At 43.0% G+C, this 26,666-nt stretch overlaps 1 protein-coding gene across 2 annotated transcripts in view; it reads left to right on the forward strand.

The window, feature by feature from the left end:
* The first annotated feature begins 3,542 nt into the window (after positions 1 to 3,542).
* Positions 3,543 to 26,666, forward strand: part of LOC110520610 (neuronal membrane glycoprotein M6-b) — a 50,442-nt gene continuing 27,318 nt past the window's right edge. The window contains exon 1 of one of the 2 annotated variants that reach the window (XM_021598005.2): positions 3,543 to 3,691. In XM_021598005.2, coding sequence (XP_021453680.1) covers positions 3,688 to 3,691 — 4 coding nt within the window. In that variant the 5' untranslated portion in view covers positions 3,543 to 3,687. The remainder of the gene's footprint in view (positions 3,692 to 26,666) is intronic. The other variant, XM_021598008.2, reaches the window with a different exon arrangement.

Below are 26,666 nucleotides of genomic sequence, written 5' to 3' on the forward strand. Positions count from 1 at the left end.
CACGAACCCAGGGTCTCTGGTGGTACAGCCGGCGCTGCAGTACAGCGCCCTTAACCACTGCGCCACCCGGGAGGCCTTGGCTGCAATTTTTGAGGCTGGTAACTCTAATGAACTTATCCTCTGCAGAAGAGGTAACTCTGGGTCTTCCATTCCTGTAGCAGTCCTCATGAGAGCCAGTTTCATCATAGCGCTTGATGTTTTTTGCGACTGCACTTGAAGAAACTTTCAAAGTTCTTGAAATTTTCCATATTGACTGACCTTCATGTCTTAAAGTAATAATGGACTGTTGTTTCTCTTTGCTTATTTGAGCTGTTCTTGCCATAATATGGACTTGGTCTTTTACCAAATATTCTGTATACCTTGTCACAACACAACTGATTGGCTCAAATGCATTAAGAAGGAAAGAAGATTTGATTTGATTTGATTTGAAATTCCACAAATTAGCTTTTAAGAAAGCACACCAGTTAATTGAAATGCATTTCAGGTGCGGGCATCTCATGAAGCAGGGTTGAGAACCCACAAATGCTGATGCTCCAGATACTCAACTAGTCTAAAGAAGGCCAGTTTTATTGCTTCTTTAATCAGAAGAGACGGTAGCAGCAACATTATGTACAAAATGAGTTACAAACCATGTGAAATAACAAACAAAATAGCACAGTTGGTTAGTAGCCCGTAAAATGGCTGCCCCACCCTCCGGCGCCATTATCCATGTGAGGGTGACTCCCATACTACTGAACACAACAGACTGTCACTCACATACTACTGAACCACAAGAGAGGGTCACTCACATTCTACTGTGTTCTAGAAGCTTTGCTCATGATTCATGAGTGAACTCTTTACGCATTTACAATCCTGTTGATATTAATGGAAAAATGTGCCTTCTCTTAAAACAGCAACTACTCCAAAATATCATATCAATGACCTTTTCACAATATATAGCGTGAGGGAAATGTTGTGCCATTCTTATAACTCATTTCTGTGTTCTATTAATGTTTGGTTCTAATAACCAATTTCCTTGTCCACGCAAGTGGCTGACTGTACAAATCACACCTATCAGTAGCTGCAATTTAGCATTATGCCCAGACCATTTTTTTTTTTCGAACAAAAGAAAGATATCTCAGGTTCAAAGTCTCAGTTTAGAGAGGAGAAGCCTCGTGGGGTGTTGGTCTGTCACATGTTATGAAACAGTATTGGTCACATGAATAGAACAAACCGGTAATTGTTAATTAATTATGGTAAATCATGCAAATATAACTTGCCTCTGTATCGCGCTATATAAGGCAACTGTTGTGACAGCCCCGGGAGAGTTTTCTGACAGAAATGTGTACTACGGTGCATTGAGATGGTTGGAACCTCTCCAGCACGCTGACAAATAAATTTGGATTATTTAAGATTGACTTTGAGTGTCCCTGTGTAAGAATTTCCATGACCATAGTGAAGAACAGTAGATGTTCCTTCTATCTCTGGGTGAGACATAACTGGTAGTGGTACCGAAAGCCTCCCTTCTCTATGTGTTGTCCTTGCCATGTTGGGTGGAAGCCCTGCTTGACCATGAAGTGGCCCATTGAGAATTGGCCATTTGGCCGACAGTGAAAAGACTGGGCCTGCAGAACACTGTGGCCTCCTTGGATACCGGATACCAATGCACTGGATCGATGCTGATTGGCATTGTGTGTTTCTCCACTCTTTAATGAGAAGCAGAGAGACTGGAATGATGGTGAGTCTGAGGGGGACGATATGGTTCCCCAACTGGTGGTCCACAGGCCGAATTGGCCCCTCTGGTGATTTCAATACGTTTTCTGACCAATTATTGATTTTTTGTTATCGAACATCAGAAACTGTAAAAACACCAGGAAATTATGAAAAATGAAATGAAATTTAGCTCCAAGGGATTTTATTTTAGGAAATCTGTACCTAAGTATTTCCTTGCATTGACTAAATAGAGAGACGATGTGATCATTTCTCAATGTAATCTAGGTTTGATATTATTATGTTTTTGTCAAATTCTATATCTGTTTGGGTTTATTGCGGTCAATTTGCAGTGTACAAAGTATTTGTAATTATGTTCTGGACCACTGAGCATTCGCTTTTAAAAATATCAATTAGATTAATAAACAAGGTAGGTAATAGAATGTAGTTGGGAATTCAATCCGTATTGCAGAAGTATGGCGCAAGATACACGTTAAAGCTTGATTGAAATTTAAAGGCAATGTTCCCTCGTTCGCGGAAACTTCATTCACCTTGCATATGTCAGCTCAATCGAAAATAACCTTGACTATTTCAACTCGGATCTTCCGCGATACTTCCTTGGGAGAAATTGAATCCAATCCTTAGAGACTACAGCCATTGCCCTCTAATGTTTTGTCTTTGATTTCTACATTGAGTTATTGGACAGCAAGTTGGATTCACTGACGCTGCAGGTCTGGGGTTAACCTATGATCTGTGGTGAATGCTCATTGGTTCTTTGTCCTTGTTGACTTTCTTGCACAGGATAGCCCAGCTGACATGATAACACCTTATCCAAAACATTGGATTACTGGGAGCTTCAGGGGTAGACAGGATACTACAGCATTGAGAATAAGCCTTGGCTTACCCTGCAGTGCTAAGCCAGTCTCACCAGACAAATATATATATGTTTTTTATATAACTTTATATAACTTTAATTGGAATTACAAATGTATTACCTTCCATCAAACAGTTTAGTTAAGGCATAGGGCATAGTATGAGTCATAACACCCATAAAACCTAGCAGTCAAACAAGGAAATGGTTTCAATCATTTTTCCCATAGGGGATTTTAGAAACACTTATAATATATATATATATTGATAAAAGTCACCTTGTCAAAGAGAGATTTACATGGTAATCAAAACATCACACCTGAGTAAATCTACATGAAACACAGCCCTTATTTTAAGTGTTTCTAAAATCCCCTATGGGAGAAATGAATGGTGGAAAAACGATTGGAACCATTTCCTTGTTTGACCACTAGGTTTTATGGGTATTATGACAGCTCCACTGTGGGGCTCTATTATGTGGATAAATTAACCCAGATCTTGTCTTCGCAAAGGTAAACCTGCGCTGGTCTAAGTTTAGACCGTGGCCTTTTATCTGGACCAGCAGATAAAAGGCCATAAACCAAGATAAAGTATCCAGGGTTGAATGACCAACAAACTTCTCTGTCCTCTGAAGAGGGGCGAGGTGAGGGGCCCGAACATAGTGCTGTCCTGTCCTGGCTCTAAAAACATATTGTAATACAGATCCTCTACTCTTTCTAAAGAACTATTTGAACTCTACTGTATACAAGGATATTAATATATATATATATATGAATAGTGTGCAAATAGTATTTTCGTTGTCTCTTGGTGTCTTTCCTATATATAACTCATATTGTATCTATTTGTTTTGTAATATCTTATATTGTTCTTGTCTAGTAATGTTTTATGTGAACCCTAGGAAGAGTAGCTTATGCATGTGCAGTAGCTAATGGAGATCCTAATAAACTGAACTAATCAATCCTACACACCAATCCTCTAGTGGTGACGTCAGTCAGCCTGTCTCCAAACGGGACGACGCGCAGCAGCAACTCAGTGGACTAGTCTGGCGTTCGCTGTGCATCTCCGGACGCAACATCGCCCGTTAGCTGAACTTTCAACAGACACCTCATCTTCAGAAACTGGGAAACAAAAATGGGTACGTTTCTATTTAAATATTAATTCCTTTTTCTGTTTGAGTTAAAACTTACATTATAAAATGACAACTTGTTCCATGCCTGTTGTTTTGTCCCCCCCACTGAGCTTTCTCGCGCAAAGCGCATCTTAAATTGTCATGTTTACAATACGTTTCAACCCAATTAATTTTGATCTGACCGGGTTTGCTAGGCTATCAGCATTAAAGAGTAGTTGAACAACTTGTGCAACTTGATAAGAGGGAGATCAATCTCAAAGGATTTCCATACAGTCAGCGCAGCTCGGTATGGGCTGAGCAGTTCCAACAGGAGTTGACAACCCAAGTCACTATCAGTATAAGTTTATATGATATATATATATATATATATATATATATATATATATATATATATATATATATGATAGTGACTTGGGTTGTCAACTCCAATATATACATATTAATCCACATACTGCTCTTTTGTTTCTCAACTTCTAACTAAATGGCTTATTGATCACAAATCCATGTTTATAATGACAACTTGAATGTTCCTGTGTAGATTGGTGTTATTGGAAACATGATATTGTTTATTGATTGGTCAGACAAATGCATTCTCCAATAAGCCTATAGAAGAGCGTCAGATTGATGACTGACATATGGAATGATTTGAGGGTGTTTTTTTGCAGCTAAAGACATCTGTGTATGCAACTCAGTACAGCTGTTACTAATGCGTTTCAGAGTTATGTGGGCAGACAGTGGATGAGTTTTAGTTTGTAGACAAAAACCTCCATTATGATGTGTCATTTGGTTATCAAAACAAACTTGGAGGCCATAGACTCCATCATTTTCACCTTGTCTCAGTCTCTGGGCAAGTCACACTGTATCGTGCCATGCGATGTGAAGGGCTGCACTGGGACTGGGAGTAGTTATACTAGGGTGTAATTCCTGTGTCCCACTGGGCTCTCTGACTCAGTCCCAAGTGTTGTCCATCTGTGTTCCCAGCCACCCTGGGGATGCATGCCTGGGAGGAGAGAGCTAGCTAGGCGCCATTGCCACAGGTTCAGCAACATACTTCTTAAAGGCTCCCAGCAGACTTATGAGCTTTGTGGCTGTAAGAGACTGTGTGCCAGATGGGACAGACAGTATAGAGGACTCTCAGTCGCCCCATGTTGTCTAAGCTGGAAAGCTACAGTCATAGTCTTTTATGTTCATAATATCATAATGCACAGCCCTTCATTAACAGGAGTGGCATCATTCTCATTCATGCAGAAATAGACTGTTGACCCTATCCAAGGTAGGCCTAATTTTTTGCTTTGTTTTCAGTCTACCACAGTGGTAACCAATAGTATTTTACTGGGTTAGCTGAGCCTTCTGTCTTACAGTGATAGATGGGTTCTGAGAAAACCAAATGGAATGGAGCTCTCCTGTTGATTTGCAATGGTGCAGCTGAGGCTATGGAGGGACTGGGAGGTGAAAACACTGACAGTGTGAGAATGTGTATCAACAGCATTCATTCATTTCCTCTGAAGCTCCCACAGTGGACTCATTGTGCTCCTAATTTGGCCCCGCTCCTTTGTGTGTGACTTCAGTGGCTGTTGATGCAGAGGGAAGTTGACTGAATTGAAAGTTGCGGAGTAGACGGACTCCCTGTAAGATAACACATTGCAGCCCCTCATCCTGTATCTCTCTCTCTCTCCCTCCCTAAGAGGATATTGGCCTGCATTACAACGGACCATGTGCATTGTCCACTGCCTCAGGCTCTGTTCATATTCAAATCCTCTCAGTAGGACTTTAAGACAACAAGTCCCCTAGGAGGCATGGGAACGAGTAATTCCATTTGTATTCACTTCAACCACTTCAACCTTCCATTGAGTGTAGTAGTGATTGCTGATTGTCTTCTTGTAATGAGGTATTGGTTGAGCACGGGCACACCGGTAGCTGTGAACGTTCACACCGGTAGCGTTCACACCGGTAGAGTTTGCCTGCCGAAGGTACTTAGCACCTCTGAACAGAGTGCCAGCTGTAATTTGCAACCTGAGTGCAAACCGAATCTGCATGTAGATTTGTGCGAAAATGTCGCTAGTCAGACGTCCACAGGCAGGGAGGACCCTAAAACACACTGCGCAGAACAAACGGCAGACCGACTTTCGGTGCGGTGTGTGCCATCCATATAACTCTGTCACCACGAGAACCACTAATAAGAAGTGAGCTAGCAGCCTGTAATGTGTTGATGACTATCATGACCACTGAAAAGTAGCAAACAAGCGTAAGGATCTCTCAAGTGGTTTGGATGATTGAACTGTTTTCTTTCAGCGTAAAGAATGTCTTACGGTTGTTCAGGGATACTTGTTGTTTTCCATGCTTCGTAGGAAAACACACTGAAGACTCTGCTGTAGATTAAATCAGGAATGCAGGCATGTACTGGTGACTACACCCCAAAATAAACAGGATGACTTGAAGCCATGGAGAACAGATGATACTTCTCAGAGATCCGACTGTAGATAACTGACAACTGTCTACAGTATATTTGATTCCCTCATCTCTTTCTCCTGGAGGTGGTGTCACATTTAAAACATTCCCCACTGTTTCTCTCATGCGTCTATGGTGTTAAATATGTACTATACCAGTGGATATACTGAGGATGTGGGAGGATCTGGATCTTGGCTCTGACTGGGGCCTGTGAAGCCCAAAGTGAGACTTGATTCAGCATGGAGTTAGATGTTCCCAATGTTCTGCAAACTTATATTCAGCTCTAAAGTCAGGTGACTTTCACCTGCCCACTTAGCATTGACCTCCGTTGCTATGTACCTCCTCCATGCCAACAGCCCTGAGTAGTAGCTTGTGAAATCATGCAGCACTAAACTATGGCCCCTTGGGAAATTAGCATGATCTAAACTATGGCCCATTGGGAAATTAGCATGATCTAATCTATGTCCCCTTGGGAGATTAGCATGATCTAAAACTATGCCCCATTGGGAAATGAGCCTGATCTAAACTATGGCCAATTGGGAAATTAGCATGATCTAAACTCTGGCCCATTGGGAAATTAGCATGATCTAAACTATGGCCCCTCGGGACATTAGCATGATCTAAACTATGGCCCCTTGTGAGATTAGCATGATCTAAACTATGGCCGCTTGGGAAATTAGCATGATCTAAACTATGGCCCCTTGGGAAATTAGCATGATCTAAACTATGGCCCCTTGGGAAATTAGCATGATCTAAACTATGGCCCCTCGGGAGATTAACATGATCTAAAAAAGAGAGGATAACTGATCATTCATGATATACAGCAGCTGAGAAAGTCATTTTTATCTGCAATACAGGGGCCTAGGAGTGACTACTTGCTGTTTCATTATTTAAAGTAAAGGTGGCATCAATATTTGTCTGCCATTGCTGCACCTACCGCCGGTTTATAGCGGTTCTGTAAGGAAAGAGGTGGCAGATGCCAAAAGGGGAAAATCACAAGCTTGTCAATTTCTCTTTCATAGAGACAATTGTCAATACGAAAGAGAAATGAATAGGCTTGTGAGTTTTGAATTTTATACTGGTTAACATGTCTTGTGACTGCAGGAGTAAAGGCTAATCAAATAAAACAAATGATGGACTTACTTGACTCTGAACAGCTCGTCTCTGTTAGTTTTAGAGTGAGACATTGATAGCCAAAAAGAGAAGAAAACAAATCCTGCATGGAAACTCTTGAACTCCTTAGTTTAAAAAACAGTTTTTCTCTGTTGTTTACAGCCAGCACTCAACACAATAGTTCTCTGGAAAGAGTGATTCACAACTGGCGTTAAACTACGAGATCTAAACGGAGCTCCATTGTTTATGACTGTAATCTGAGAAAGAGATAAATATTCACTTGATTGCTAACCCAATTTCGAAACTCTCGTTTCATGACTCATCTAATGAGTGCAGTTGTCTGTCATCGGATTTGTGTGCCTCTATTACTCAAGGTCTACAACTTGGTGATGTTTGACAACTTGTGTGAAACGTTGCTCGTCTCCCTCAATCCCAATGCTGATGTCTCCATCGACTGTCATTTTAGAACGGCATTCTTCACTGCACTGATACACTAAACATACGTCGTGTTCATCTCTGCCTAATGAACCGGTCTTTCCCAAACATATCTGAGGAACATACATTGAGGGGATTAAGCTGCCTATCACTGACTGTTTTTGAAACCAGTGGACAGACAGTGAAAAATGCACTCGTATAACAGCTGCATAGTGTGGATCCCAGCCTATGGAATAAAAATGGGGCTTTTATTGCTCAATCTAATACATGCTGATATAAAAATATATATCCATAGACACTAATGGACACATTCTCAAACTTGCACACTTTTGATACACTTAAAGGGACAATCTGTAGTTTCTACATCCATTTTTTGGACTTATAAATTAGATATATTAATGTAAAGATATAATTTAATCGTGTTGTTATATGTAGTAGACAGCGATGGGTTAGAAGAAGCCTATATAACCAACCCATGAATGAAAATATAACATCCATATACGGCCAGCCATGTGAACTTTAACCCTGATTTATCCTGCAATAGATGTCGTTCAATTGGTAAACATACATTTTGTCTTCTTCTAATGCCTCTTAAGGGGAATGTAATCTAAAAGTAACTGAATGTAATCAGATTACATGACTGAGTTTGGGTAATCCAAAAGTTACGTTACTGATTACAATTTTGGACAGGTAACTAGTAACTGTAACGGATTACATTTAGAAATGTATATACACAGTGACCCTGTATTCTAAGCTGAACAAGGGAAAAGGTGGGGGAAACGAGAGGGAAAGGAGAGCAGAGGAAAGGAGAGGGAAAGGAGAGGAAATGAGAGGAGAGGAAAGGAGAGGAAAGGAGAGGGAGAGGAGAGGAGAGGAAAGGAGAGGGAGAGGAGAGGAAAGGAGAGGAAAGGAGAGGAGAGGAAAGGAGAGGAAATGAGAGGAGAGGAAAGGAGATACAATTAAAGGAAAGGAGAGCAGAGGAAAGGAGAGGAGAGGAGAGGAAAGGAGAGGAAAGGAGAGGGAGAGGAGAGGAAAGGAGAGGAAATGAGAGGAGAGGAAAGGCGAGGAGAGGGAAAGGAGAGGAGAGGAAAGGAGAGGGAAAGGAGAGGAAATGAGAGGAGAGGAAAGGAGATACAATTAAAGGAAATGAGAGGAAAGGAGATGAAAGGGGAGGAAATGAGAGGAAATGAGAGGAGAGGAAAGGAGATAAAATTAAAGGAAATGAGAGGAAAGGAGATGAAAGGGGAGGAAATGAGAGGAAATGAGAGGAAATGAGAGGAAATGTTCCATAGCTGTGAACGTCATGCCACTGGGCGAGTGTTTTCACTCTCTGAATCAACGGCTTGTCAACCGATGCCTGAGCAATAACAGAGGGTGAGATAATGTTTCCCATGCGCTTAGTTGATTCAAGATGATCTCGGTTAGAGGTCGTGTGTGTAGGCAGGGTAGGGGAGTTACATGTAAAGGATGTGTATTTGAACCCAATAATAGTTGAATTCAATAAGTTTAAGCTGCCTATCAATGACTGTTTTTGAAACCAGTGGACAGCCAGTGAAAAATGCACTCGTATAACAGCTGCATAGTGTGGATCCCAGCCTATGGAATAAAAATGGGGCTTTTATTGCTCAATCTAATACATGCTGATATAAAAATATATATCCATAGGTCTAATGGACACATTCTCAAACTTGCACACTTTCGATACACTTAAAGGAGCAATCTGAAGTTGCTACATGGATTTTTGGACTATAAATTAGATATATTAATGTAAAGATATAATTTAATCGTATTATTATATGTAGTAGACAGCGATGGGTTAGAAGAAGCCTACATAACCAACCCATGAATGAAAATATAACATCCATATATGGACAGCCATGTGAACTTTAACCCTGATTTATCCTGCAATAGATGTCATTCAATTGGTAAACATACATTTTTGTCTTCTTCTAATGCCTCTTAAGGGGAAATTAATCTAAAAGTAACTGAATGTAATCAGATTACATTACTGAGTTTGGGTAATCCAAAAGTTACGTTACTGATTACAATTTTGGACAGGTAACTAGTAACTCTAACGGATTACATTTAGAAAGTAACTTACCCAATCCTGTTAGAAGAGCACAGCTGGTCCCAGGCCCACTCCAGATGATGAAAACAGGAACTGGGGACAGCTCATAAATAACTTCAAAATGCATATTTGTGTGAAGTCTGCAGAGATGCAGTTGTGCCTGTTTGCTGTTGAAATATCTGGAATTCTCACATGTGTGACCTATGTCGTTCCACCACCGGCGTACGACTAATGATAATTACACATTTACTCAGTCACTCAACCATTTGTTTATGAAGTTTCCTTAATCACAAGATTGCCCCCTCTTGCCTGCCCAACATGTTTTAAAAAAAATATATTATTTAGACATTTTCAGTGGCATTCATGAGTTGAATTAAATATGTGACAAACTGTCTCATTTCGGTCTTATGTTCCGACATTTGAAATTGAGTTTTTTCATTGGATAAAAGTAGAAACTCGGAGCTTCAAAATGGCATATCATACCCTGCAGTTGGAGGAAACATGGAGAAGTAATGCTGCTTTAAAAGTTACTAAACTTACAATCCCATTCGGGAGAAAAAGGCATTTAAACATTTTTTTTGCTGTGATTTTCACACTTGCTCCACATTAATACCTGGGAAACATATATTTAGAAAATTAATACTTTCGCTAAATTGCCAAAATAGATTCTCTGAACATTATCTCACTAAGATACCCCATTTGGCAAACCTTTTGCAGAATTAAGTAGCCTTTTGTTGTATAATTAAGCTAACATTTCACATTGAACAGCTACAACGTTGTTCTTTGTTTACCCCCTTTTAGCTTTGTTCACACTCTCTAAAGCCTTTGACCACACCCTCTAAAGCCTTTGACCACACCCTCTAAAGCCTTTGACCACACCCTCTAAAGCCTTTGACCACACCCTCTAAAGCCTTTGACCACACCCTCTAAAGCCTTTGACACACTCATCTCATCAGCACTTAGCCATCCCGGATCCGGGATCGTGAATACAGCCTGAAGCTCATTACCATAACGCAACGTTAACTATTCATGAAAATCGCAAATGAAATAAAATAAATATGCTAGCTCTCAAGCTTAGCCTTTTGTTAACAACACTGTCATCTCAGATTTTCAAAATATGCTTCTCAACCATAGGAAAACAATCATTTGTGTAACAGTAGCTAGCTAGCGTAGGATTTAGCGTTAGCATTAGCGTTAGCATTCAGCAGGCAACATTTTCGCAAAAACCAGAAAAGCATTCAAATAAAATCATTTACCTTTGAAGAACTTCAGATGTTTTCAATGAGGAGACTGTTAGATAGCAAATGTTCAGTTTTTCCTGAAAGATTATTTGTTTAGGAGAAATCGCTCCATTTGGTGCGTCACGTTTGGCTACCAAAAAAAAATGAAAATCCAGTCATCAAAACACCAAACTTTTTTCCAAATTAACTCCATAATATCGACTGAAACATGGCAAACGTTTTTTAGAACCAATCCTCAAGGTGTTTTTCACATATCTCTTCGATGATATATTGTTAGTGGAAGTGTGCTTTCTGTCCTGAATCCCAGGAGAAAATGCCCGCTTCCAGGTCAAAAATGGCAATGCAGACACAAGATAACTAGCTAGATTTAGCAAAGATTTAGCTTCATAATTACCAGCTGGATAGATGTAAATGGTATTTGACAGGGAAGCCTTGAGTTACAGAATGGACTGTCTTTCTCGTGAATGTTCCCCTCGTTATCTGAACTAATCATGGCTAGGCATAATTCTGTATTTTCTCAATGTCTAAACACCTTCGTGATTTCACATTTTATTTATATTTACAGAGTACATAAAAGTTTGTTAGTAAGGCACATGAAAGTTTACATGTTCAATAAGGCATTTCTGGAAGAAAAAAATATATAATTTTGATGAAAAAACAAAAAAAAATTATGTTCAAATGCCTCTTCTGTGAAGAAGTTACGTGCGACATACTCCCAGCTTTCTGCCATGGGTCACATACGCTTAATATCCATATTAATGAGTTATTTGTAATCCAAACTGAATGATTTCTGGTGCTCTCTCTATTTGGCAGAGGATCTGACCAATCTTCTTTGTCAATTAAACGGCAGATGAGTCCCACAAATCCTCTCAGACTATCTGAGCTGCTCTATGGTGAAACCACTTAGTACAACCAAAAGACCACTGCTATTTTATCCCTTTCTCGTTCTCTCCCCACCTCTCTCTTTTCCTGTTCCACCTTCCCACCTCTCCTGCTGTCTCTCTACTCCTCTTCTTTTGCTTCTCTCCTCTTCACTGCTCATTCTCTCCACACATCCACACCTCTCTTGTCTTCTCTGTCTTCAGTGTGGCTGGTTGATTGCCCACCGCCAACATTGTGGCTCTGTCTAAGCACTCATGTTAATTTGTTGAGTTTAATAAGTCCTCCTACGGTCACAAAGAGGACCGTTGTGTATTGTGAAATTAAATGATAGGGATAGAAGTTCCTGAGTGGGAATGCTTGCTCAAGCATGGCCCCTCCCCCTCGCTTTTATTAAGGGCCTATTCACCATCCCACAGTGGGGGGGGGGGGGGGGGGGTTCAATGCTCTGACCTCCAGAATTCACCCTTGTTAGAGAGTTGTCACATTGCCACATGGTGCTGGAAACAGGATGGAATATCAAAGACTTAAAATGTCCCGGATATGTAAATGATTACAGCCTTCCTCCTTCAGATTTGCTAGGAGCTGAACACTTGTTCCGTTTAACATGGTCAGTCATACTGAAGACCTTGTCGGTGTGATTTTTCTGTTGTTGAGTTTTTGTTATTGAACATGGTTACGTTGAGGGATAGGTTGTTATTCTGGCACCACCCGGCCAGGTCTCTGACCTCCTCCCTATAGGCTGTCTCATCGTTGTCGGGGATCAGGCCTACCACTGTTGTGTCGTCTGCAAACTTAATGATGGTGTTGAAGTCGTGCCTGGCCATGCAGTCGTGAACAGGGAGTACAGGAGGGGACTGAGCACACACCCCTGAGGGGCTCCAGTGTTGAGGATCAGCGTGCAGGTGTGTTGCTACCTACCCTCACCACCTGGGTGCGGCCCGTCAGGAAGTCCAGGATCCAGTTGCAGAGGGAGGTGTTTAGTCCCAGGATCCTTAGCTTAGTGATGAGCTTTGAGGGTACTATGGTGTTGAACGCTGAGCTGTAGTCAATGAATAGCATTCTCACATAAGTGTTCCTTTTGTCCAGGTGGGAAAGGGCAGTGTGGAGTGCAATAGAGATTGCATCATCTGTGGATCTGTTTGGGCAGTATGCAAATTGGAATGGGTCTAGGGTTTCTGGGACAATGGTGTTGATGTGAGCCATTACCAACCTTTCAAAGCACTTCATGGCTACGGACGTGAGTGCTACAGGTTTGTATTCATTTAGGCAGGTTGCCTTTGTGTTCTTGGGCACAGGGGCTATGATGGTCTGCTTGAAACATGTTGGTATTACAGACTCAATCAGGGACATGTTGAAAATGTCAGTGAAGACACCTGCCAGTTGGTCAGCACATGCCCGGAGCACACGTCCTGGTAATCCGTCTGGCCCCGCAGCCTTGTGTATGTTGACCTGTTTAAAGGTCTTACTCTCGTTTGCTACGGAGTGCGTGATCACACTGTCGTCCGGAACAGCAGATGCTCTCACGCATGCCTCAGTGTTGCTTGCCTCGAAGCGAGCATAGAAATGATTTAGCTCGTCTGGTAGGCTCGTGTCATTGGGCAGCTCGAGGCTGTGCTTCCCTTTGTAGTCTGTAATAGTTTGCAAGCCCTGCAATATAAGACAAGTGTCGGAGCTGGTACAGTCCCATACGTAGGTGGTACAATCCCATACGTAGGCAGTACAGTCCCATACGTAGGCAGTACAGTCCATTACGTAGGCAGGACAGTCCCATACGCAGGCAGTAAAGTCCCCATACGTAGCTAGTACAGTGCCATAGGTAGGCAGCCCTCCCTACAGTACTAGACCAGGATCAGCCCTCCCTACAGTACTAGACCAGGACCAGGACCATCCCTCCCTACAGTACTAGACCAGGACCAGCCCTCCCTACAATGCTAGACCCGGACCAACCCCCCCTACAGTACTAGACCAGAACCAGCCCTCCCTACAATACTAGATCATGACCATCCCTCCTTACAGTACTAGACAAGAACCAGCCCCCCCTACAGTACTAGACCAGGACCAGGACCATCCCTCCCTACAGAACTAGACCAGGAACAGCCCTCCCTACAATACTAGACCAGGACCAGCCCTCCTTACAATACTAGACCTGGACCAGCCCTTCCTACAATACTAGACCAGGACCAGCCCTCCCTACAGTATTAGACCAGGACCAGGACCAGCCCTCTCTACAGTACTAGACCAGGACCAGCCCTCCCTACAGTACTAGACCAGGACCAGAACCAGCCCTCCCTACAGTACTAGACCAGGACCAGCCCTCCCTACAGTACTAGTCCAGGACCATCCCTCCCTACAGTACTAGACCAGGAGCAGCCCTCCCTACAGTACTAGACTAGGACCATCCCTTCATACAATACTAGATCAGGACCAGCCCTCTCTACAGTACTAGTCCAGGACCATCCCTCCCTACAGTACTAGACCAGGAGCAGCCCTCCCTACAACACTAGACCAGGACCAGGACCATCCCTCCGTACAGTACTAGACCAGGACCAGCCCTCCCTACAGTACTAGACTAGGACCATCCCTTCATACAATACTAGATCAGGACCAGCCCTCTCTACAGTACTAGACCAGGACCAGCCCTCTCTACAGTACTAGACCAGGACCAGCCCTCCCTACAGTACTAGACCAGGACCAGAACCAGCCCTCCCTACAATACTAGACCAGGACCAGCCCTCCCTACAGTACTAGACCAGGACCAGCCCTCCCTTCAGTACTAGACCAGGACCAGAACTAGCCCTCCCTATGATACTAGACCAGGACCAGCCCTCCCTACAGTACTAGACCAGGTCCAGGACCATCCCTCCCTACAGTACTAGACCAGGACCCGCCCTCCCTACAGTTCTAGATCAGGACCAGCCCTCCCTACAGTACTAGACCAGGACCAGCCCTCCCTACAGTACTAGACCATGACCAGAACCAGCCCTCCCTACAGCACTAGACCAGGACCAGCCCTCCCTACAGTACTAGACCAGGACCAGAACCATCCCTCCCTACAGGACTTGACCAGGACCAGCCCTCCCTACAGAACTAGACCAGGACCAGCCCTCCCTACAGTACTAGACCAGAACCTGCCCTCCCTACAGTTCTAGACCAGAACTAGCCATCCCTACAGTACTAGACCAGGACCAGCCCTCCCTACAGTACTAGACCATGACCAGGACCAGCCCTCCTTACAGTACTAGACGAGGACCAGCCCTCCCTACAGTACTAGACCAGGACCAGAACCATCCCTCCCTACAGTACTTGACCAGGACCAGCCCTCCGTACAGTACTAGACCAGGACCAGCCCTCCCTACAGTTCTAGACCAGAACCAGGGAATTAGCCAGTAGGTCAGAGGGTGAGATGGGGGTTAGTGATAGTGTCAGCAAAGATGGGGCTAACACAATTAACAAGATTACTTTCTTTGGATGTGTGTCTCGTGGGAGCAATAGAGTAGGACATTCGAGTAGGACATGGACCTGACTGTATCTGTGCAGACAAAACTTAAGGAAGCCAGTGGGTGTGAAGGAGCCCTAATATACCACCAGGCATGTGCCTGACACAGATAACTGCCAGGCACCTTTGTTGTGATTTGTCTGTCAGCAGGGAGCTACAGTACCATCAAGGATAGGTCAAGTTAACATTCAGCACACTTCAACATGCTATGGTTGATGTCTGTATTGCTCAGTCCATATTGTTAATTGTCTTCTGATCTTATTCAAAACCATCGCTTGAACTTCTCCCATGTTGATCCTTCGTCTGTTTTCCTTCCAATTTAGTTTTATGTAGGCATTTTTGAAAAGAGGAGAACTGTTTGACTGTAGATGGCAATTAGGGTAGCAGCAGAGTTATAGTGAGTCCAAATGTTTTAGAGCGTCCAGCTAATCCCCTCCAAGGTCATCTGCAGGGAGCCAGAGAGGCAGAGAGAGAGAGAGAGAGAGAGAGAGAGAGAGAGAGAGAGAGAGAGAGAGAGAGAGAGAGAGAGAGAGAGAGAGAGAATATATTAGGCTGATTTTGAACAGTGGGAGAGTGGGGGTGTAGTGTGGTGGAGGAGGACCATTAAAGAAGGAGTCTGGATGACCAGCCTGTTGGCTAGGTGCCCACAGAGCATTTTCAACAGCTCCACAGATAGCTCTTTGTGCTAGCCTCCTTTAGCGCTGCTGCTAAACAACCGTAAGACAAAAGTATCTGAGGTTCCCCCAGTGCAGCGCTGAGAGGTGTTCACCATATGAACAGGAATACTGGCCAGACCCTGGCCATTCATACACAGCCAAAAGGGTACGCTTGAGATGTATCGAGCAGACTTTTAAATATAAACTAAAGTAACCTCTCAGACTTCCTATGTGCCTGTTCAGGTCTATATTAAAATGAATACTTTTGTGGGATCAGCTCTTCAACGTCCACATATCTGGTGATGCTACCCTGTGGTATAGCTGCGGATGGATACTGCTTCTGGCATTCTGATGGAATTTGCTAATGGCCCTCTTGAGTGATGTCTGATTAATATGGCTAGTTTCATGTTAATAAAGATAACTTTAACTTTTTTTTACATTTTTATATTTCAATCAACCAAATTTCAACCACTAAATAATGTACAATTTGCACTGGTTACGAAAAGCAACAGCTGAACAGAGAATAATTAGACCAATGTTCTTATAATTAAATAATAACATATCAAATATACATTCAAGAGATAAATCAGTTAAACTGTTCCAAAGGTCATTGTGTACCCACATGGCCTAACTCCTTTTAAATCTAGAATATTCTTAGCACATCTTAAGATGTTATGTAATATGTGTCCACATGATGATTCAGCCTCCGTCAGATCACTGTGGTTCTAATGCATGTGACTTTGATGTAGCCAGTGTCTTCACTGTGTTGATCACACCGTTCTGCTCTAGAAGGATTTTCCTGTGTAATGAGGGTTCTGAGTCAAGCTCACATTCTACCTCTCGTCCTCCAGGGATTGGCTCGATGGGCGTAGACGGCGCCTCTCTCTACCCTGCAGAGACAGAATTCTAGCCGAGCGTTCTGTCCGGATAAAGCGACAGCTGCAGGAAACCCAATAACTTGTGCGTCCAGGGATCCTGTTTGCTTTGCCGCTCAGACTGTTTGGGGAATGAGAAAGTGGATTAAAAGTTGAAAAAACAAAATAGTTTCTCCCTCTACACTGCACAGGGACTCGTCATGTCGAATGTAGTTTACATAATCTAAATCCACGACTGAGGGTCGAACCTCTCAACACCAACATATGTGAAAAGAAAAACTGGTATAAAGCAATCAATATTATTAGTAACATTTCTATTTTGGCCAAATTATACCAGAAGGGTTTTAACTCTAGCATCTCTGTGGCTCTATGGTTAATAAGACAGAACAGGCTGAGGATTTTGTATCATTCCAGTTCATTTATGAGGATGTGAGAAGTGAACATATTGAGGACAGTAGGAGGAAGCACTGCAAAGCCCCTGGACTAAGAGAGTATCAATGAAGCAAGAGGCTTCAGGGCCGGAGAGAGGAAATCCCAGAGACCAGGGGAGACTAGGAGAGACTAGGGGAGACCAGGGGAGAGTAAGAGAGGCCAGGGTAAACTAGGAGAGACCAGGGGAGCCTAGGAGAGACCAGGGGAGACTAGGAGAGACCAGGGGAGACTAGGGGAGACATGTGGAGGCCAGGAGTGATCAGGGGAGACCAGGAGAGTCCAGGGGAACCATGTGGAGACTAAGGGAGACCAGGAGAGATCAGGGGATACCATTAGAGACCAGAGGAGACTAGGGGAGACCAGGAGAGATCCGGGGATACCATTAGAGACCAGAGGGGACTAGAGGAGACTAGGGGAGACCAGGAGAGACGAGTTAGCGGTACACTTTGAAATTTGCACTGTTGCAAAGTCTCAGAAGTAGTTTTATCGTCTGACCTCTGCTCTATGAGAAACTATTGCTGTGACAACAGAGAGGCCACCGCTGAGATGGAGAGCCGATCTCTGGAACATAGGGAGCTATAAGCTCCCTGGTTTACTGTTAGGGGGCCAATAGAAGAGGAGCCAATAGAAGAGCTTTGTAGAAGAGTATCAGGAATAGTGGACCTGAGAAGTAGGATTCAGTGTTTCTTCACTCCTCGCCCAATACGCACTACTTTATTAACAGAGACTTCAGTGTGTGTGTGTGTGTGTGTGTGTGTGTGTGTGTGTGTGTGTGTGTGTGTGTGTGTGTGTGTGCGCGGAGTGTGTGCGTGTGCGTCATCTACTTGGCTTGACCAAGTTCAAAGCTGGTTTCAGTCAGGCTAAAGGAAAGCTGTTTTTGCCAGCTGGACAGCTTTTCAGTTGTGGTCAGTTTCACTTCTCAAAACATAAAAACAAATGTGATGATCTATATCCATGTTTTTATTTCTTAAGTTTGTATCTTGGCTGGTATTACCTCACTGGTGTTGAGGGATGACTGTATGTTTTCAGTCTGTGGGTCACATTTGGACTGGGGTGAATCTAGTGAGAAATAACATGGCTTCAGGACCCAAAGTATGCACTGTCAGATGCATGAGCTGGGCTAATTTTAGGCTGCTCTTCAGGGTGGAAGGAATGCCATTTTGTGCAGAGGACGGGTAGTTGGAATTCAGCTTACGGTATATAGTGTCTCTAAAATGGTGTCTGTCATTGTTTCATACCAAACGGTTTAGAATGCCTGAGAGTACACTGGTTAAAATACTGGTTAAAACACTAGTTAGAACACTTTTTAGAACACTGGTTAAACACTGGTTAGAACACTGGTTAAAACACTGGTTAAAACTCTGGTTAGAACACTGGTTAAAACTCTGTTTAGAACACTGGTTAGAACACTGGTTAAAACTATGGTTAGAACACTGGTTAGAACACTGGTTAAAACACTGGTTAAAATACAGGTTGGAACACTGGTTAAAACTCTGGTTAGAACACTGGTTAGAACACTGATTGAATGTTGGTTAGAAAACGGATTAGAACACTGGTTAAAACACTAGTTAAAACACTGGTTAGACCACTGGTTAGAGCACTGGTTAGGACACTGGTTAGATCTCTTGTTAAAATAGTGGTTAGACCTCTGTATTGAACACTGGTTTGAACACTGGTTAGAACTCTGGTTAGAACATTGGTTAGAATTCTGGTTAGAACACTGGTTAGAACTCTAGTTAAAATACTGGTTGGAACACTGGTTTGAACTCTGGTTAGAACACTTGTTAGAACTCTGGTTAAAACTCTGGTTAGAACACTGGTTAAAATACTGGTTAGAACACTGGTTAGAACTCTGTTTAGAACACTGGTTAGAACACTGGTTAGAACTCTGTTTAGAACACTGGTTAGAACACTGGTTAGAACTCTGTGGGAGGGAGGGAGGGAGGGAGGGAGGGAGGGAGGGAGGGAGGGAGGGAGGGAGGGAGGGAGACGGGGAGGGAGACGGGGAGGGAGGGAGACGGGGAGGGAGGGAGACGGGGAGAAGTGGGGAGGAGGAGGATAGGGGGAAAGGGGTTTTGTCTCTGTGTTTCATTATGTCTCCATTGTGTGTTTCTGTGCGCATGTTTGATAAGCAGCTAAATTAAATAGCTGTTCAGACATAGTGTTATTAACCATCATAGCAGCTGGAACTTCTTGGGACACAAGCAAAACAATGTTCTTAGAGGATACTATCTTAACAATGAGCAATAAGAAAACATATTTTGACCTTATTACAATACAGGCATATATGAAACGTAAAACATGACCATAGTATGCATTATATTTCCATTGACAACTGCGTGTATTGGCCATACTGTATGATCCATGTTAACTTATTAATAACGAATTCCATAATGAATTCCTTGGAGCAGCTGTAGTTTCTAATGAATATTCATGTGATGACACAGTTGATTTCTCAGGTCTGAGGTTATTCACATGACTGTGTGCCTCTCTTAGCCAGAAGGACGTTTCAATGTACTGAGAAGGGAGAAAGCAACGTAAAGAGGGCATGAAAACAAACAGTATTCAAGAGTCAAGTAACAGTGTTATTCACACAAAGGAGACACAGTAGATGTATTATGTCTTCTCTCGTCTTTGTCGTCTCTTCTCTTTTCTCTCTTCTGTCTTCTCTCTTCTGTCTGCTCTGTCTTCTCTCTTCTCTGTCTGCTCTCTTCTCTGTCTGCTCTCTTCTCTGTCTGCTCTCTCCTCTGTCTGCTCTATTCTGTCTTCTGTTTTCTCTCTTCTCTGTCCTCTCTGTCTTCTGTCTTCTCTGTCTGCTCTATTTGGTCTCCTCTCTTCTCTGTCTCCTCTGTCTTCTCTCTTCACTGTCTGCTCTCTTCTCTGTCTGCTCTCTTATCTGTCTGCTCTCTTCTCTGTCTTCTCTCTTCTCTGTCTGCTCTCTTCTCTGTTCGCTCTCTCCTCTGTCTGCTCTATTCTGTCTTCTGTCTTCTCTCTTCTCTGTCTTCTCTGTCTGCTCTATTCTGTCTTCTCTCTTCTCTGTCTCCTCTGTCTTCTCTCTTCTCTGTCTGCTCTCTTCTCTGTCTGCTCTCTTCTCTGTCTTCTCTCTTCTCTCTTCTCTCTTATCTGTCTGCTCTCTTCTCTGTCTGCTCTCTTCTCTGTCTGCTCTCTTCTCTGTCTGCTCTCTTCTCTGTATGCTCTCTTCTCTGTCTGCTCTCTTCTCTGTCTGCTCTCTTCTCTCCTCTCTCTTCTCTCTTCTCTCTTATCTGTCTGCTCTCTTCTCTGTCTTCTCTGTCTTCTCTCTCCTCTCTCCTCGCTTCACTCTCTTCACTTCTCTTCTCTCTTTTCTCTCTCTTCTCTCTCTTCTCTCTCTACTCTGTCTTCTCTCTTCTCTCTCCTTTCTCTTCTCTCTCTACTCTGTCTTCTTACTCTTCTCTCTCTTCTATCTCCTCTCTCTTTTCTCTTCTCTCTCTTCTCTCTCCTCTCTCTTTTCTCTTCTCTCTCTTCTGTCATCTCTCTTCTCTCTCTTGTCTCTTATCTCTTCCCTGTCTTCTCTCTCCTCTCTCTTTCTTCTCTCTTCTCTCTTCTCTCTCTCTTCTCTCTCTACTCTCTCCTCTCTCTTTCTTCTCTCTCTTCTCTCTTCTCTCCTCTCTACTCTGTCTTCTCTCTCCTCTCTTCTCTGTCTTCTCTCTTATCTGTCTTCTCTCCTTTCTGTCTGCTTTCTTCTGTCTTCTCTCTTCTATCTTCTCTCTTCTCTCCTCTCTCTCTTCTGTCTTCTCTCTCTCCTCGCTTCACTCTCTTCACTCCTCTTCTCTCTTTTCTCTCTCTTCTCTCTCTACTCTGTCTTCTCTCTTCACTCTCCTTTCTCTTCTCTCTCTACTCTGTCTTCTCTCGCTTCTCTCTCTTTTCTCTTATCTCTCTTCTGTCATCTCTTATCTCTCTTGTCTCTTCTCTCTTCCCTGTCTTCTCTGTCTTCTCTCTCCTCTCTCTGTCTTCTCTCTCTACTCTCTCCTCTCTCTTTCTTCTCTCTCTTCTCTATCTACTCTCTCCTCTCTCTTTCTTCTCTCTCTTCTCTCTTCTCTCTCTTCGCTCTCTACTCTTTCTTCTGTCTCTTCTCTCTTCTCTCTCTTCTCTCTCTACTCTGTCTTATCTCTCTACTCTCTACTCTCTGTCTTCTCTCTCTACTCTCTCTGTCTTCTCTCTCTTCGCTCTCTACTCTTTCTTCTGTCTCCTCTCTTCTCTCCCTCTCTTCTCTCTCTACTCTCCACTCTCTGTCTTCTCTCTCATCTCGATTCTCTCTTCTCTCTACTCTCTCTTCCATCTTCCCTCTTTACTCTGTCTTCTTTATCTTCTCTCTTCTCTGACTTTTCTCTCTTCTCTCTCTTCTATCTATTCTCTCTCTGGAATGATAGATCAGCAGGTGCAATTTCAGTTTATGACCATTATCGTTTGTCATCACTAAGACTGAGAGCTTCATTGGCAATGCTGTGATGTGTGAATGTGCTCCTCTCTTCCTCTGAGAGATAGAGAGATAGACACAGTGGGGAATGGAGAGGACAGATTGAATCAGATTAGAGGGATATCTTCATGGAGAGGACAGATTGAATCAGATTAGAGGGATATCTTCTCCACAGGGGAGTCACTGACTCTCTAATGTCTTTACCAAAGAACAGTCTTGACACACACAGAACATACACCTGGAAACAGCTTCTGGGAACGGGTAGATCTAGCCTGGTGGTCCATTCTGTTTGTGCTTCAGTCATTGACAATGATAGAAGACCTGCTACTGTACAGTATAGGACCAGGCTAGGATAGAGCTGACAACGATAGAAGACTTGCTACTGTACAGTATAGGACCAGGCTAGGATAGAGCTGACAACGATAGAAGACTTGCTACTGTACAGTATAGGACCAGGCTAGGATAGAGTTGACAACGATAGAAGAGCTGTTACAAGAGCCTCCCTCCCCAGTTTAAATAACTCCCAGACCTTTCTGGAGGAGATGGAATATGGACTTCCTGAGCAGAGAAAAGAAGCCATGGCTCGCCTGTGGAGTGGAACATTTAATTCCAAATACTGCTATTAGTGGCTTCTTTTATTCCAGAAGAATTGTTGAATGAGCTGCATTTACCCATAGATATGTGTTTTTGTATTACTAAATCAGCTGAATTTACCCATAGAGATGTGTTTTGTTTTGTTGAATGAGCTGCATTTACCCATAGAGATGTGTTTTGTATTGTTGAATGAGCTGCAATGTGTAGTGTGGTCTATGTGTAGGTAGTGTGGCCTATGTATAAGTAGTATGGTCTATGTGTAGGTAGTGTGGTCTATGTGTAGTGTGGTCTATGTGTAGGTAGTGTGGTCTATGTGTAGTGTGGTCTATGTGTAAATAGTGTGGTCTATGTGTAGGTAGTGTGGTCTATGTGTAGTGTGGTCTATGTGTAGGTAGTGTGGTCTATGTGTAGTGTGGTCTATGTGTAAATAGTGTGGTCTATGTGTAAATAGTGTGGTCTATGTGTAAGTAGTGTGGTCTATGTGTAAGTAGTGTGGTCTATGTGTAAGTAGTGTGGTCTACGTGTAAATAGTGTGGTCTATATGTAAATATTGTGGTCTATGTGTAAATAGTGTGGTCTATGTGTAAGTAGTGTGGTCTATGTGTAAGTAATGTGGTCTATGTGTAAGTAATATGGTCTATATGTAAGTAGTGTGGTCTATGTGTAAGTAGTGTGGTCTATGTGTAAGTAATGTGGTCTATGTGTAAATAGTGTGGTCTACGTGTAAATAGTGTAGTCGATGTGTAAATAGTGTGGTCTATGTGTAAGTAGTGTGGTCTATGTGTAAGTAATGTGGTCTATGTGTAAGTAATATGGTCTATATGTAAGTAGTGTGGTCTATGTGTAAGTAGTGTGGTCTATGTGTAAGTAATGTGGTCTATGTGTAAGTAGTGTGGTCTATGTGTAAGTAGTGTGGTCTACGTGTAAATAGTGTGGTCTATATGTAAATATTGTGGTCTATGTGTAAATAGTGTGGTCTATGTGTAAGTAGTGTGGTCTATGTGTAAGTAGTGTGGTCTATGTGTAAGTAGTATGGTCTATGTGTAAATAGTGTGGTCTATGTTTAAATAGTGTGGTCTATGTGCTTTGAACTGGATCTTGAAGAGCTACAGTAGCCTTGTCCAGACCAGAGGCGCACGATAAAGATCCTCTTTTCACTTTGAGTACAGAATAGAAAATGTTCTAATAGTCCACTGAAGAAGGGCAACAGGCCTATGGACTTCGAAAAGGAGCTAAAACACATGGTACAATTCTACCTGGAAACAACTGCAATTGACCAACTTTACCTGTACTGCCTCTCATAAAGTTTTTGTTTATATACACACAGTTGTAACCCAGCCTGGTCCTGGTGCCATCATTAAAGTGAAGACACCAAAGGTCTTGAGGCTTTCATCCTCTTGGATATCTGCTTCCTGCCTTCCTGTCAAGCCCGATGGCAGTTTCCAAGGTGGAACAGACAGGAAGCCAGGGTAATGTGAAGCATCTGGTGCTGCTCACCGCAGCCAATCCCACAGGCCTACAGGAAGTGCCAGCAATGGGAGTGTGAAGTCAGATGAGAGGGGAAACATGGCTGCCAGGCATCCCCCAGAGTGGTTTCTCTCCTTCTCCGCCTCCTTCTTCTTCCAGACCCAAATGACAGCAACACAAACGTGTAATTAGGGATGCGCTGAGTCAGAGGTCTGGGGGATTTTTTGGTCAAACACTGTGGAAAGAATGTCTACCAGATCAGAGAGTATAACACAAGAGATGGGTTGCACCAACATCAAACCCAGAGAACTAGTCACTTCAGTTGATTTAGGTTCTTACTTTTCAACGAGAAGGTATGGTACTAGCTAAAAAATGAAGAGAGCTAAGGTTAGCTAAGGTACATAACTTTCCAACACAACCAACAAGTGGACGCCTGTTAGGCTAATGGAGTTAGCACAAAGGCCAATGTGTTGATATGTGTGAATAGACTCATGAAGCACCGCACATTAACCCTATGGTTTATTACCAAAGAGGTTGTAGTCCAGACAGACAATATATCAAATTGTGGCCCCTGAAGAGCCTCTTCAACCAGTCGAAGGAGTTTGGACAAAACTACATGTGTTTTTGATCAGCATTCAAAGGCTGCTAGCTTGAGGTGTAAACAACGTGAACGTTGTGTAGGTCATTTATTTTTCAAGTGAACTTTAGACCCCCTCGTTTAATCCTTCGCTATCCATCCAGCAACATTTCATTACAAATTCACTGTTTGTTAGGTTTTCTTTGCAAATCCATGGATGCAATAATTGTAGTTTATGAAGTTGTTGTACTTCCTCAAATCAGTCGGAATTGCATGTCAGTTTTGCTGTAAACTCACATTTCTTCATAAGGGAAGAGAAAATCAATGTTTTTAAACTATGACTTTCTTTATATTATGTCCTTGCTCGGAGCGAGTTTTACAGATCACCCTGTCGCAGGAGAACATTCCTGCAATGCAGGACATTTCAAATGTCTAGTTTATTTCAGGTTTCTGAAGTTTGGAATTGAAACATCCATCAACCACTAAAACAAATTACTTATAATTCCACATACAAATTCACGTTTCCTGTGGCTGCAGGATTATTTTCCTGCTGTAGAAACTGTCTCAAAGGAAGATCCTACATCTGTACATGTGTCTTATTAGCCTGTTGCCTTTTGGTATGACATGGCAAAACAGAAGTATTAGGCTCATTACTGACAGAAAGCCCATTGTGGTTTCATCTCCCTACATGAATCCCTCTGTAATGAATGAGGACAGTTATTCTTTAATGGCATGTCCAATTTTGCAGCAAAAAAAAAAAAACATGAATTTCCGCAGAGGAGGTAAGTTCAAGAGCCTCAGACGGTCCATCAAAGCATCAGAATAAGGACTGGGCAACATTAGCTAGACTCCTGGGGGTTATTTCCAAGCATAAGAGTTGAATAACGCTACCTTAAAGACCTTAGAAATGTCTGCTTTACTTGGACATGTGTAATGCATTTCTTTAAGGGTTTGGCCCAATCGTCTGCACTGCACACTGGGCCAACTATGAGCGCTAGGTTGAGACAGATGCTTTCTCCAGATAAATATTCAGTAACTGCAGGGCCAAAATGCTATTTGCGTCAAGCTAAATATTTGTTTCCATTCCATCATTGCATTTCAACTGCTTTGGTTCTTGTTTAGCCACATATTGTAAATGGGTCAACAGACAACAGAATGGATTTGAGGACCAGTGCTTTCGTGAAATAAAATCAATGACACCGTGGATGGTGAGGCACGCTAGCCATACAGTCAGAAACACAGACCTGTGAAGTCCATCCCACAAAGTGGGTCGACACAGTCTCTCTGGGGATATGTGGGTCAACACAGTCTCTCTGGGGTTATGTGGGTCAACACAGTCTCTCTGGGGTTATGTGGGTCAACACAGTCTCTCTGGGGTTATGTGGGTCAACACAGTCTCTCTGGGGTTATGTGGGTCAACACAGTCTCTCTGGGGTTATGTGGGTCAACACAGTCTCTCTGGGGTTATGTGGGTCAACACAGTCTCTCTGGGGTTATGTGGGTCAACACAGTCTCTCTGGGGTTATGTGGGTCAACACAGTCTCTCTGGGGTTATGTGGGTCAACACAGTCTCTCTGGGGTTATGTGGGTCAACACAGTCTCTCTGGGGTTATGTGGGTCAACACAGTCTCTCTGGGGTTATGTGGGTCAACACAGTCTCTCTGGGGTTATGTGGGTCAACACAGTCTCTCTGGGGTTATGTGGGTCAACACAGTCTCTCTGGGGTTATGTGGGTCAACACAGTCTCTCTGGGGTTATGTGGGTCAACACAGTCTCTCTGGGGTTATGTGGGTCAACACAGTCTCTCTGGGGTTATGTGGGTCAACACAGTCTCTCTGAGGTTATGTGGGTCAACACAGTCTCTCTGGGGTTATGTGGGTCAACACAGTCTCTCTGGGGTTATGTGGGTCAACACAGTCTCTCTGGGGTTATGTGGGGCAACACAGTCTCTCTGGGGTTCTTGCCAACCTAAGCTTGCTTCATGAATTACTAGCATGTCTACCAAAATGCTTGGCTGTTTTGAGTATATCATAATTCAACTTTATTTCTCTCTGTCATGTCTGTCATAAAAGAGGGACAGGATGTTCACAACTTAATTTCTTAGCGCATATTTCATCACAACATCATCAGGATTAGTTGCTTCCATTTACAACTCCACCTCAGCCATTATGTGACACCGTGGATGAGGAGGGGCATCAGTGTCATCCTCACTAATGTGTTCGCTTGGCAGTTCTCGCACAC

This window comes from Oncorhynchus mykiss, chromosome 3 (genome assembly GCF_013265735.2).
Source record: "Oncorhynchus mykiss isolate Arlee chromosome 3, USDA_OmykA_1.1, whole genome shotgun sequence".
Taxonomy (NCBI): domain Eukaryota; kingdom Metazoa; phylum Chordata; class Actinopteri; order Salmoniformes; family Salmonidae; genus Oncorhynchus; species Oncorhynchus mykiss.